The sequence below is a fragment of the Alosa pseudoharengus genome, unplaced genomic scaffold (genome assembly GCF_046254945.1).
Source record: "Alosa pseudoharengus isolate Yale_2024_CS ecotype anadromous, Long Island Sound unplaced genomic scaffold, YU_APseudo_1.1 YU_APseudo_1.1_scf_6, whole genome shotgun sequence".
In the NCBI taxonomy this organism is placed as follows: Eukaryota; Metazoa; Chordata; class Actinopteri; order Clupeiformes; family Clupeidae; genus Alosa; species Alosa pseudoharengus.
Window position 1 is genome coordinate 8,348,686 of NW_027468848.1, and position 15,000 is coordinate 8,363,685.

The following is a 15,000-nucleotide window of genomic DNA, read 5'->3' on the forward strand; positions in this document are numbered from 1 at the left end:
TTGGTTTTGATTTTCTAATTGGATTAAGTGTTTGTGACAACACGTCATGATAAATATGATAATGTTTGATCGCTGTTTTGATATGAAGCATCTTTCACATAATGAATCCGCACTCTAGAAAGTGAAAGTAACCTAGGCCTACTATGTGCTCCGTGTTCCTCAAATGGAGAACACATTCATGTTCCCTTACGTTCCTCAAATGGAGAACACATGCATGTTCCCTCGCGTCTCATGGCCACTCTAATCCTTCTGTGTTTGCAAAATTCCTGATAGTTCCTGATCGGTAAGCTTTCGTTTTCCTTTCCTGGAGAGCGCACCTGCAAGGTGGTTCTGTGCGTGTGTGTGTGTGTCTCTGCATGGGGTTACGTTTGGTTCAAGTCAGAAGTTGGTCCGTCTGGTCCTGCATTCACGCTACTCCATTATTAGATTAATGTTATCAGACATCGCTGTAAAATGTGGGCGGGAATTTCTTGCATTATGATGGCTAGAGTTGCGGGATTTGAATAAATCATTGCGTTATACCCGCAATCCCTGAAATTTAGGCCCTGTGACATTGGCGAACATGCAGGAATTTGGTGACTCTTTTTATTTTTCCTGTTATTCTTGGGATCTACTGGGAAAGTCCCAAAGATCTACAGGTCGACCGCGATCGGCGGGTTAGCGACCCCGGCTTTAAAGGAACACTGTGTAGTTCTTTCACCTTTTAAAGGATCTCTGTGTGGTTCTTTCACCTTTAAAGCAATGGCTTATCTCATTATGATAGTACACTGATATACTTATAATAAGGAGAATGGCCTTTCTGACATTGCCAGTCAGCAACAGCAACAACAGTAGGGTGTCCACTACAGCACACAGGTGTTACCAGAGAATGTCTAATAAGGGGAGAACTGCCACTCTCGGAAAACTTCCGGTTTCTGAACTGGTTGCAGTTCCTTCTGTGGTTCCACATGAGGGCGCTCGTCCACGAGTGCAGAATGCATGGAGGTCTATGGAGCTGTACCCCTCAAAATCCACTTTTCTCTGGATATAATTTTTTTCCAAGTAATTTGAATATTGTTTTCGAAAGGGGAAGCAAAGAAAATACACTTGGTGGAGTATTATATTTTTTTAAAGTCACTTAATTGTTCTAAAAAGCCTTTCAAACGTGTCAATGACGTCATTCATTAGCACAATGCTAGCGTGTTATGGGCAACAACGACCCAACCTGTAAGAAATCAAAAGGACATAAGTACTCGTTCATTCAACTTTTGACCTATAACCCATGTTGAAGTTATACAAACTACAATCAAATCTGAGATTTGTCAACGACAATCAGGTGAAAGAGGCAAATTTAGCCGTCTAGCTCCATTGACTCCCATTCATTCTGCACTCATGGCGATCGCCCCCAGTGGAAATCTAGTTGAACTGCAACCAAAATTTGGTACAATGGGACTTAATACGGAGTAGACGGGCTCTGGTGTTACACATCTATAAAAAAAATGATGTAACATCACCTCAGCAGGTACCATCTGCTCTGGCCCCTCTTATAAAGTGTAGCAGTGTCGTTAGACCAGTCCAGTTTACTGTTGAAGTGAACACCCAGATACCTGTAGGATGTCTCCATCTCAATACCCTTACCCACTTGAACTTGAACCCAGTATGTTAAGCGGTGTTCTGGACGAGTGTCTGTTCCTGCACAAATCCACTCTTCGGTTTTTCCTCGCGTTGATCTTTAGGCGGTTCCAAAGGTGGTTCCAACGGTTACTCATTCACTCATTTTCTCCTTCACTTTCAGGTCGGGAACAGAAGTACGAAGAAGGGATCACTCTGCTGCGGAACACGCTAGCCAATCAGAGTGATTGTGTGCTGCACAGGATGCTGGGAGATTTCCTCTTTGCGGTGAACGAGTATCAGGAGTCCATTGATCAGTACAGCATCGCACTCAGGTAATCTTCTGTTGATCAGTACAGCATCGCTCTCAGGTAATCTTCTGTTGATCAGTACAGCATCGCACTCAGGTAATCTTCTGTTGATCAGTACAGCATGGCACTCAGGTAATCTTCTGTTGATCAGTACAGCATCGCACTCAGGTAATCTTCTGTTGATCAGTACAGCATCGCTCTCAGGTAATCTTCTGTTGATCAGTACAGCATCGCTCTCAGGTAATCTTCTGTTGATCAGTACAGCATCGCACTCCAGGAAGTTCCTGCCTCTGGGTCGGACTAGTGACCATAACGCCTCACTCAAGACTCCAATTTTTTAAATCTGCACCAGCCCGTGCCTAACCTGACTCCGCCTAGCTCCACTTATCTATCTGGGATCGCTCCATTGGAGAGGTGTTTCAGAAGGCTGGGCCTTGTCAAAAATCCTTGCATATGATTGGATAAGCCACTTGTCCGTCATCTTTATTTGAATAGCTACTTCAACCACTCACATCGAAGCCAACCTGTGACGCTGATGAGCGTTGTCTGAATCAAAACAGTCTCACAGTTGCTTCTCCGCTACGTCACATCTATGAAACTCCTGCCCTGCGTCCTGATTGGCTCTAACACAAAATCTGGTGCCGAAATCACTCACAACGGAAGCGATCCCAGATGGATATGAGTGGAGCTAGGCAGAGCTAAGCGGAACGAAATTCATCTGGCGAGTTAGGTTAGCCCGTACCCAACATACTTAAAACCACACCCGACCCGTTTTTCCGACTGCAGTCCAAGTTCAGCCAACTGCAGCCAAGTTCAACGTCAGCTGAAGTTAATAGAAAGACTAGCCTACATAATGAAAATGTAGGCTACCTACCACAATGCAACACTCTGGAGTGATAACATTTTACTAGTCTTCAAGCAGATGCAATTACAAAATTGTATCCAAGTATCGCAGTTACCTCTGGATCAAACAATTTAGGCTTCAAACAACGCCAGACAGCAGTGTCCAGGTGGTAGCCTACATTAAATGAGTGGTTCGGTCATTGTATGCAAATAAACCTGTTATAGCCATGCAATAAGTATAAGTATACTCTTTTGATCCTGTGAGGGAAATTTGGTCTCTGCATTTATCCCAATCCGTGAATTAGTGAAACACACTCAGCACACAGTGAACACACAGAGGTGAAGCATACACTAATCCCGACGCAGTGAGCTGCCTGCTACAGCAGCGCTTGGGGAGCAGTGAGGGGTTAGGTGCCTTGCTCAAGGGCACTTCAGCCGTTCCTACTGGTCGGGGTTCGAACCGGCAACCCTCCGGTCACAAGTCCAAAGCGCTAACCAGTAGGCCACGGCTGCCCCAAATGCAATGCAATTGTCCTGTTTTCTTTGAGAGCAAGATTAAATGTGAGTAATTTTGGGACTGTCCCGTTTTCTACACAAACAATTGCGCTGGCTACATACACCGGCAATGCATTAGCCTATTCAACTTTCTACAATTAGGCATACGACATGGGACTGATGCATTAGCCTATTCAACTTTATACAATTAGGCATACGACATGGGACTGATGCATTAGCCTATTCAACTTTATACAATTAGGCATACGACACGGGACTGTCCTGTTTTCTTTGAGAGCAAGATTAAATGTGAGTTATGTTGGCCTACCTTTTCCCATGCATATCCAGCACAGGAGAAATTGCGTTTGCTTGCAGCGTTGGATACAGGGATAAGTATAAGTATATATACTCTTGATCCCGTGAGGGAAATTTGGTCTCTGCATTTATCCCAATCCGTGATTTTAGTGAAACACACAGCACACAGTGAACACACAGTGAGGTGAAGCACACACTAACCCAGAGCAGTGAGCTGCCTGCTACAGCGGCGCTCGGGGAGCAGTGAGGAGTTAGGTGCCTTGCTCAAGGGCACTTCAGCCGTGGATGTGGGCATAGGAGAGCAGTGCTCAACCACTTTCCCCGTCCACATTTTTCCTACTGTTTGGGGATCGAACCGGCAACCCTTCGGTTACAAGCCCGAAGCCCTAACCAGTAGGCCACGGCTGCCTACCAGCTGCCTACTGGCTGGGATCTCGCAGTCTGAGCAATATTAGGAAATATACAACCATCCACCATGATCCCCTATGATTTTTAAATGCTTTTATCAACTTGAAATGCAGGCATATTCTTGTTGATGTGTTACTAAAATATGTAGGCTTATATATTACATTTTTTACGCTTGCATGTGATGTTTTTGAAATGCTAATTGCAATTTAGATAATTATACTCCAGCAAAAACAGAAAAGATGGACACAAGGATTTATTTGAAAACACACCGAAAAATTAATGGCCCACAATTTTTCCTTTTTATGTCATTGTTTTGAACAACAGGCATCTGCTGGTTGTTAAAATTATGCTGCAAGGGTAGATAGATACCGTAGATAGATATACTTTATTCATTCCCAAAGGGAAATTACAGTGTTCCAGCAGCCACAACACAGCACTCACATATACGTATTAACCTCATCGCTGAAGAAATTTTGCAAATCAGTGTATAAACTGCGGCTAATAGTTGGGAAATTACGGTACACATACACATGCATACACACATGCACATACAGTACACAGTACACATACACATACACACACACATACACATGCATACACACATACACACATACACATACACACACACACACACACACACACACACACATACACACAGTACAAGACACCGCCTGAGAGAGACAGGGACACCGTGGTACGGTGGTGCCTAACACACAGCTGTTGTTCTAGAACACCGTGGTACAGTGGTGCCTAACACACAGCTGTTGTTCTAGAACACCGTGGTACACAGCTGTTGTTCTAGAACACCGTGGTACAGTGGTGCCTAACACACAGCTGTTGTTCTAGAACACCGTGGTACGGTGGTGCCTAACACACAGCTGTTGTTCTAGAACACCGTGGTACGGTGGTGCCTAACACACAGCTGTTGTTCTAGAACACCATGGTACGGTGGTGCCTAACACACTGCTGTTGTTCTAGAACACCGTGGTACAGTGGTACCTAACACACAGCTGTTGTTCTAGAACACCGTGGTACGATGGTGCCTAACACACTGCTGTTGTTCTAGAACACCGTGGTACGGTGGTGCCTAACACACTGCTGTTGTTCTAGAACACCGTGGTACGGTGGTGCCTAACACACTGCTGTTGTTCTAGACCCCACTTTCCCCAAACCCATTCTAAGTCCTTACTCCCCTCAAACGTTAACAACTAAATCAAGCAAAAACTAGAAAGCAAAGTAATTTGTTTTATTTACTCCATATGAACAAGAACCAAGAAAACCAAACAATCACGATTAAACAAGTGTAGGCTGCCGCCATATCAGATCAGAGTGCTATGTGCGTAGCGCGCGCGCACACAAGCACGCACACACATATATGCAGCATTAGGCCTACAACGTTACATTAATTATATTTATGGCGATAACAATAACAGTATTTTTATATTTTTCTTTTCTGGTTTACTATCTTTAACAATTTCAATGGGAAAGGTGGGCATGCTTCCGTGAACATAGCAAGTTAATTCTAGGAGGAATGCTGCATACGGCGACACGGAGATTTTCCTCCACGGTGCTGAGCCGACATCTGTATTTTGAGATGTCGTTTCATTTTGACAGGTTTTAAGCTCTCATTCGCCAGAACATGGCCGCAAATCACATATTGTGGGTGGTCGAGGTTATCTTTAACTTGGCAAGTGAATGCATATTTCAAAAATTATTTCTGATAAAGCCGATGCGCCGTTTGTTCTTTTTTATTCTCACCGGCCTGTAGACTTGTCCCATCTGAGGATCACGGAGGAGTAGACGCACTGGTAGATGGCACTTCCGAGCTTTTGTTCAATTTTTTAAGCAGCCACCTGTCCATTTTGGCTAGTAGGCTACCTATGTTTTTTATTTTGTTTTACTTAAAATAGTGGGAACAAGTTGAGTTTGCCTAGTGGGAGCAGATTGTTTCTATCAGCGGACCAGTAGCCCATAGGCTGAACCAGATCTCGTTGAAAGACGAAAACATTTCTCTCTCTTCTCTTACTGTAACTGCGTGTAAATAAGAAAAAGGCAGAAAAGGCCAATATTATTTTCCTTTGTTTCACCTAATAATAATTTCAGACTGAATACAGAAAATAATTGGCGACCCCACGGAAGTTTTTGGCGACCCCATTTGGGGTCGCGACCCCTAGTTTAAGAATCACTGTTCTAGGACACCGTGGTACAGTGGTACCTAACACACTGCCGTTGTTCTAGAACACCGTGGTACGGTGGTACCTAACACACTGCCGTTGTTCTAGAACACTGTGGTACGTTGGTACCTAACACACTGCCGTTGTTCTAGAGCACCGTGGTACAGTGGTACCTAACACACTGCCGTTGTTCTAGAACAACGTGGTATGGTGGTGCCTAACACACTGCCGTTGTTCTAGAACACCGTGGTACGTTGGTACCTAACACACTGCCGTTGTTCTAGAGCACCGTGGTACAGTGGTACCTAACACACTGCCGTTGTTCTAGAGCACCGTGGTACGGTGGTACCTAACACACTGCCGTTGTTCTAGAGCACCGTGGTACAGTGGTACCTAACACACTGCCGTTGTTCTAGAGCACCGTGGTACAGTTGTGCCTAACACACTGCTGTTGTTCTTCCCTCCCGACTCAGCCTGGACCCGAATGACCAGAAGTCCCTGGAGGGCATGCAGAAGATGGAGAAGGAGGAGAGTCCGATGGACGCCACGGTGGAGCTGGACGGGGACGACATGGAGGGCAGCGGAGAGGACGGTGACCTGGAGGGCAGCGACAGCGAGGCAGCGCAGTGGGCCGACCAGGAGCAGTGGTTCGGCATGCAGTGACACACACACACACACACACACACACACACACACACACACACACACACACACACACACACACACACACACGTACCCACGCAGACAACCCCTCTGAACCAGGAGCAGTGGTTTGGCATGCAGTCACACACACACACACACTCCCTCTCTCTCTCTCTCTCTCTCTCTCTCTCTCACAGATACAGATACACACACACACACACAAAGCCATCCACAACGATATGGGTTAGTAGCTGTACTTAGACACACACATACCAGCCGCCACTCAGTTCCTGGTGTGTGTGATGTGGCGACCTGTCCAGATCAGTGTCCTGTCTGCTCCAGACTCCACTGATATCAGGATATTACCACCAGATTATCAGGATATTATCTCCAGATTATTGAGATATTACCACCAGATTATCGAGATATTACCACCAGATTATCAGGATATTATCTCCAGATTATTGAGATATTATCTCCAGATTATCAGGATATTATCTTCAGATTATTGGGATATTATCTCCAGATTATTGAGATATTATCATCAATGGACTATTTAACCCGCCTGACTATAAGGGCAACTATCCCGATCTTTTGTTTGTTTGTTTTTTCACTCGGAGCTTCTGTTTTTTATAAGATATGGAACAGAATAGCGTTTGGTTTATATCATCATGTTAAAATAACTAAAAATCAAGGAGGTGTATGGGGGTAGTTTGGTTTTTAACTGCCCCCTGCTATCCTTTAAAGCCCCTAGGCCAGTGAGGCAACCAGTAACTGCCCCAAGAACGGCCCTCAAACTGACTTAACAGAACGTTACAAACATGGATGAACAGCTTGTTTGTAAGGTGTATATTGCTTCTCTTAAGTTCTTCTCTGATGCCTTGCTATTACTGTCTGTGCCCGCTCTCTTTTTTGCCTGTGCGAGTGGGTGCGTGTGTGTGTGTGTGTGTGTGTGTATATATGTGTGTGTGTGTGTGTGTGTGTGCGTGCCAGCGCACGTTAAATCATGCTGAGGCCTCTTGTGTGCACATCGTAACCTGAACCCAGAGAGCATCTGGCTCCAGCTGAGATCCGGTTCATCCACCCTGACTCCCTTCAGAATAGCCGGCTCCGTTCAGAATAGGGGTTCTGTTCTTTAAAGATGGAGCCGGCTCCGTTCAGAATAAGGGTTCTGTTCTTTAAAGATGGTGCGGGCCCAATCTGGTACAGACCTCTGCCTCCTCTGGCCCAGGCGTGTGTGTGTGTGTGTGTGTGTGTGTGTGTGTGTGTGTGTGTGTGTGTGTGTGTGTGTGTGTCTATCTGTGTGCCAGTCATCTGCCCTCTCTGCTTCCTGTAATGGAAAGTATCTGACTGTAAAACACCAGCAGGGGGCGCCATGTTGGATAGCTGCAGAGAGGGGTGACTGAGATTGGTCTAAATACCGGTCCTTGAGGTGATGCCTACTCCTACTCCTTGGGGTATTGTTTTTTTTCCCCTTTGGTTATTTTTTTTTATTATTATTATTGCAGATGTTTATAACATTGTATTGTGAACTGTACAGAAAAAAAAGAGTTTTGAATGTCAGAATAAAAATCATGTGTAATTCTAATTGCCTGGAAGTGAGTTTATGTCCACAGGAGCGTTAAACAGTGCATGTGCATTCAAGCTATGCAAACAGCAAACTTATAAAGTGTCAATCATGGCATATTTCCTACATACTGATTTGAATACTATGTACTTATACTATATAATATACATTGCTGATGATGATGATGAGGAAGAGGAAACACACAAAGTGGTCATGTAGAATCCCTTTATTTGACCTGAAACCACATGTCAACGAGATTTTGAGTACAATCAGTACAACACCAAGACAAACTACAATTCTCCAGGTATGCTTAAGTCACACACACACATACACACACTTCCGCCAGTTCTAGGCTGAGCCTGAGCCCCATCAGTCCTGGAGTTGGCTGTGGTGTGTGTGTGTCATCGCTGGAGATGCGCATTTGTCTCAGCTTGGTTGACACCGCCCCCTGCCTGTCGGTACACACACACCTGCCAATAACAACTCGCACATCACTGTGCAAAGCCAAAAAATAAAACAAAATAAAATAATAATAGTTATAATAATATGATAATTTACACATCCCCACAAAGATTTCCTTAGGAAAAGAGGTGATTTTTTTTTTTTTGAGCTTATTGTACATGAAAGACGTTTTGCTAAGAAATGAATGGACCTTTCCTCCCTCCCTTTCTAGGTGGTTGAAATGGAGCAGTATTGTACAGAAGCAGGAATCTACTGTAGCGACGGAAAGGCCATGCACCATGGAGTAGACAGAAACCGTGAGCTATTGGGGAAATGTACGTTTGCCTTTCTCTGTCCGAAATACATTGATGGGGAGGTGAGGGCGCGGGGTCGGGCAGGGTTCAGGGTTCAGGGTTCACTGGGGGAGAGGGGATGGGTCACTAAAGAAAATTGCTGATTTGCTTTCTCTAATATTGCATCCATTCACTCCAATTTTTAAGCACAATTGTTTCTTCTCTTTTTTTAAGATCAGCCATTTTCGTTTTTTATTTATTTTTTACTCGTTTATTCGTTCCCTTTCTTTTCTGCTTTCTAGCTCTATCACTCTTTAGTTTCCTACAAGCTGATTTTTTTGAAACATGCAGGTCTTGGAAGATGGGCAGTGGATCAGAACACTCATGCACTAACAGACCACTAAAGACACGCCTCACAGGGCGCACAGCCTCACAGGGCGCACAGCAGGAGGGGACGGCCTTACAGTGCCGGCGCTGCAGAGGGATGGAGGGAGAGAGAGAGGGATGGAAGGAGAAAAAAGAAAGAGGAGGGCGAGAAGAGATGGGGAAGAGAGACCGAGGAAGAGAGAAAGGAGGAATAAAGGAGAAAAAGAGAGGGAAAGAAGAGGGGGAGGAGAGAAAGAGGAGGAGAGAGGAAGAGAGAAAGGAGGAATAAAGGAGAAAAAGAGAGAGGAGGGAAAGAAGAGAGGGGGAGGAGAGAAAGAGGAGGAAGAGAGAGGGAGGAGAAAAAGAAGGGAAAACAGTCAGAGCATGGAAGAGAAGCAGAGAGAAACTTACTATCTTATCTCATTCTTAGTAATAAAAAAAGAAGTAGAATATGAAATAAATATAATAACATTTTAAATAACATTTAAAACTAACTGATAATTTAAAATAATCTTTAAAACGTTAAATCTAAAACTCACACAGCATTAAAAAATATATAGTTTAATAGTGGAATATGTCATTGTGAGTAGCAATCACACTGTCACTGGTCAGTGCTGGAATGTTTCATGACTATTTTAAAAATGTGTGAGGACCATGAAACACTCACACCAGACTTTTGGGGAACCTAAACCCAAACCTAACCTAAACGTGTGTGTGTGTGTTGTGTGTGTGTGAGTGAGAGATAGTGTTGGGAAGTTGGAATAGGTGCTGATTATAGTTATGAACACACATGCAGTAAGTGTACTCACTCTGTGGGGAGGCGTTTGGAAGGCATTGGAGGAGGAAACAGCAGTTAGGGGGGGAAGGGACGTTTTAAGGACGTTTTGTATACATCTCAGCGCCATGCAATCCACCGTACCCACCAATGTGCCTGTCTGCTCGTCTTCTCCAACTTACCTCAACTACGAATAGTGTCAAAAATATGAAGCATCTAAAACGTATCCCTAAAATGAAATCTCTTATACACAGGAATAGTGTTTTGTGCTATGTACAGATTTATATAGACTTCTCTCTATCTGCCCACTGCCCTAAGTAAGGCCCGGGCCTACAAATCCCAGAGTGCATTGCTCCAACATGGCCACGAGCGATACCGTCGGGCCCACCACAGCCTCTCTTGTGCTCTATTCTTACAATCAGCATCTATGTGTATTCAAGTACAGTATGTGCACATTGACGTCGGGTGAATAGAAATAACTAATAATATGACCAAAGAGGCTTTGTTAAAAGACAAGAAGATCTAAAAAGTGGACCTAAATTATACATACAAAATAACTGCATGAAAAACAGTACTATTAAATTCAAGTAAACATGATCCTTGACCTTTGTGTCAAACAAAAAAAAACCTCACTTCAAACATTCAAGAGCAGTGAACCGGTGCACACAGACTTTGAGTGGGGACCTTAATGGGAAATGGTTCCTGAACCAATCTGGCTTGAATCAGGAGACAAATCTGTCCCAGAGTACCCCAGCTCTCCAAACGTCCCTGTGCTTTGAGCGCGTGTGTGACCCCTTTTGGCACGTCCAGCACACACAACTACAGACATGAAGCGAGAGCACCACAGACTTGAAGAAGCTGCTCAACGTTAACAGTGCATCAGTTACATACTGGAGATATCTCTAATAAGGCAGTAGCTGTTTGACCATCTGCTAATCAGACAACTCAAAGCTAAGCTAAGATAAGCTAAGCTGAACTAAGCTAGGCTAACAGTATGGGCTTCGGGGATTCATTATTAATCCTAACTCTCATCTGGGCCGATCACTGACCACACCTATCTGGTGGCGTAAACTTATCAATTTCAAAAGAAAAAGGAAATCCTAGCATGATGACCTCTGTAGGTTACCACCTACCACCAGAGCACCTGACTAAACTCAAACGGGATGCACCTCTGAGGCATTTAAGGGCCGAAGTCCTCAAGGGGGCGCTGTAGCTCTGAAGCTCAAGCAGCTCCACGCTTAAGTAATCTGAACAGCAGCTGGCCAAACAGTCCCTACATTCTAAGGACGTCTAAGATGAACTCAAGAGTGAGAAATGTATAAAACACAGTGAGAAACTATAAAAACCACAGGCCAAAAACAAGCATCTGTTATTACAACAAACAAAAAAATATTTGTGTCCAATTGTGCCATTGAGAACATGCTCGCCGTATACACAGGCATCGACATAAAGAGTCTAGAAGTTGAGTCTCTACTAAGATACAGTACTATCAGTCAGCAGGTCTACAACGCCTGCTGATTCCAAGGGGCGATTCAGAGTCCTGCGAACGCCCCCCTGGACTCAAACACCTACGAAGCATCGCTATACAATATAGTGTCGTGTCTCTGGGGGCTATTCCAAGTACGTGATTTAGTGACAAGCCTGGGTACGTTAACTCAGTGTAAGTGGTAAACCTCCTAATAGAAGAGCTGTATGGCTTCATTCTCCTAACACAACAATGTGCCATATGGCTGTTGTTGTAGGAGGTTTACCACTTACTCTGAGTTAACTTACCCAGGTTTGTCACTAAACCACGTACTTGGAATACCCCCCCTGTACTGGTCAATGTGTAATAAATATGTCCTTCTTAAAGCGCATATAGGAAATCCAAACAAAACTGTCTGTTCAATAGGAATTCAGTTGTACAACGTACTTGAAAACGAAGAGTGAAGATTAATGGAATGATCATGGAAGTCATAGACCAAACCAATACTACTACTACTAATAATAACAATAACATTAATAATAATAATAATAATAATAATAATCATTATTATTACCATTATTATTGTGTAGGACAAACTGTTCATATATGCAAGTAAAACTTCGGTTAATACAGCCCCTGCTTGGTCAAATCTCTCTTTTTTTCTTCGTTTTTTAATTTTAAATTCTGTTGAGAGGTGTGTGTGTGTTTGTTTGTGTGCGTGTGAGAGAGTAAGTGTGTTAGTTTCACTCAGGTGTTTGGGGACAGGATCATGGGTAGGAGTCAGTCGGTCAGTCAGTCGTTGAGCCAGGCGGCCGCTTGCTCGTTGCCTCAGGAGGACACCATTCCTGCGGCGGTGGCAGCTGAGTTAGTGTTGGTGGTATACAGCCACACCACTAGGGGGAGTATGACCCCCACGAAGGGCCAGGAGATGCCCTCCGTGCAGCTGGCCAGAGACCAGCCCTGCTCCTGCGGCGGCTTGTCCAGATCTTTACCCTTTTCCAGGTAGTTCCTCGCCACGAACTTAAGAAGCTCGTCCAAGAGGATGACTGGGATGGAGATCTTCACCACGATGACCCACTGTTCCACGTTCAGGGGGGTGATCTGGAAGATGACCTGTGGGCAGACACACACACACACACACACACACACACACACACACACGGGAATGCAGTGAGGGACTCAGCATCACAAACTCTTATTGTGTGTTAAAATATCTAAAACGATTTGTCTATCCATCCATCTATCTATCTATCTATCTATCTGTTTGTCTGTCTGACTGTCTGTATCTAAATCTAGAAGTGACATTGGTTTTTCCAATGTTGATGATGTCCTTGCATTATCCCCCCCACTATTTCACACTAAAAACAGCATCACTAATGCTTCAACTTGAACTCTCCTGACATTTTGCCAGTGATTTTTCTACCATTTCAACCCTTCCCCACAATTTCAACCCCCCCCCCCCACACACACATACACACACACACACTGTGTGTGACGTACTGGCAAGGGCTCGACGTAGAGGATGAGGAAGTGGAGGGACATTGAGAGGGCCATGGCGCCCAGCAGCCAGACGTTCTCCCAGGGGGGCATCCTCAGCAGGGACTGGTTCTCCGACAGGCTGCAGTGGGGTCAGAGGTCAGAGGGGACACCAGCAGGCACCACCACAGTCAGCACACAATACTCACAACAAGTACAGTGGACTGTGTGCCAGTTTCAGGCAGCACGTTTATTTCCGGTGGAGCGTAAGAAACGGCCCACTCCGACACTACACATCTTGTTTATGCCCGACAGTGCAACTCTTTATTCAACTTCGACACACATGCATAAATCCTTCAGCATTGTAACATGCTCATTCACTAGGTATAACACCCATGTAAACAGGTATGCTAAAACAATGCAGTTGATGGTCAATCTCAAATGTTTGTGAGTCCTCCAGGAAGTGTGTGGCATATATACGACGGAGTATTAGGGCCACACATGAAGAAAAAAAAATATTTTTGCTATGGCGAGATTAAACTCGACATACAGTTAAAACATAGCCTACAGTTTAAGCTGTAGCCTACACTAACACACAATATTTGTCTTGTTGTTATGTGTCTTGTTTGTGGAGCGCTTTGGGTTGCACTCTGTGCATGTTAAATGTGCTTTAAAAATAAAACTGACTTGACTTGACAATATGTGACATGAATAATAGGCCTACTTCAAATAGGTGTTATTTCAGATAGATTGCTAGATTGCAGATAGATTCAGATAGATTGCGTCTTGTCAGTTAACTACTCATTGCCGTCATTGTGAAGCGCTGTATCTCGCGGTTATGGAAATACCATGCACTATGCCATTTATATAGCTAGAATTATACACGTTTCCAATGATATACCGTTTCGGTAACACTTTCTATGAAGGTTGTATTTATAACACCCTATGAATGCATTCATAATGTTTTATAAAGTGTCTATAAAGCATTGTAATGCTCATTATTACCATCTATATGTATTCACAAGTCGTCATAACCAACTTCATGATGCATTATGACAGCTAATTATGAATGATTATAATTTTGATCTGAATAATGAATTATAAATATGTCAAGATCTGCCTACTCACTTGTCAGTTTTATGATGCATCATAACTACTTTGCTTTGATAAATGAGTATAGTGATACATACAGAGTTTTGACTTCTACTGTAGTCCTATATATAGCTATAAGTATATGTAATAAAGTTATAATAATTTATACATCTTCCTATAGCACACAATTATAAACAGCTATGCAATATCATAAGTGTTATTTGTCAGCTCTAAGTAAAGTGACAAGAATATGACCCTATTATCCTACAATGAAATGAGGGCCTGGACAGTAAAGATAAAAGGAATGCATTTAGTTCACTTTATTTTCATTTAAACCAAAGCTCTATTTTGATTCGAACGATCTTTCATAATGACCCAAGATAGATTTCAGTGGCATTGTGAGTTTTATTCCAATAATAATCACCACCACAAAATATAGGACCATGCCGTGCCACTTTTTTTGGCCTGTCTCATTGTGTTTGTGTAATGTGCTCAGTGCATTGATAATCAGTCTGATTATGTGTGTTGGTTTAAATGAAAATAAAGTGAACTAAATGCATTCCTTTTGTCTTTACTGTCCATGCTCTCATTTCATTGTGCCTCATATTTGTTTATAATAACCTTATATCTATTTATAACAACACCTCATTTGCTCTACTTTACCTAAAGCTGACAAATAACACCTATGACATTAACATAGTAATTTATAATATTGTGCATATGGGGTAAAGATGCTAGCCTAGGTAC

The 15,000-nt window shown here is 43.5% G+C and overlaps 2 protein-coding genes across 2 annotated transcripts in view; one reads left to right on the forward strand and one right to left on the reverse strand.

Annotated features, from left to right (window-relative positions):
* The window catches only part of anapc7 (anaphase promoting complex subunit 7), a 14,687-nt gene extending 6,321 nt beyond the window's left edge, over window positions 1-8,366 (forward strand). The window contains exons 10-11 of the mRNA XM_076269597.1: window positions 1,775-1,925; window positions 6,610-8,366. Of these exons, the coding sequence (XP_076125712.1) occupies window positions 1,775-1,925; window positions 6,610-6,799 (341 nt within the window). The 3' untranslated portion in view covers window positions 6,800-8,366. The remainder of the gene's footprint in view (window positions 1-1,774; window positions 1,926-6,609) is intronic.
* Window positions 8,367-8,556: 190 nt separating this feature from the next.
* atp2a2a (ATPase sarcoplasmic/endoplasmic reticulum Ca2+ transporting 2a) overlaps window positions 8,557-15,000 on the reverse strand; it is a gene marked incomplete in the record, with an annotated part of 48,079 nt that continues 41,635 nt past the window's right edge. The window contains 3 exon segments of the mRNA XM_076270591.1: window positions 8,557-9,553; window positions 12,678-12,798; window positions 13,186-13,303. Coding sequence (XP_076126706.1) covers window positions 9,540-9,553; window positions 12,678-12,798; window positions 13,186-13,303 — 253 coding nt within the window.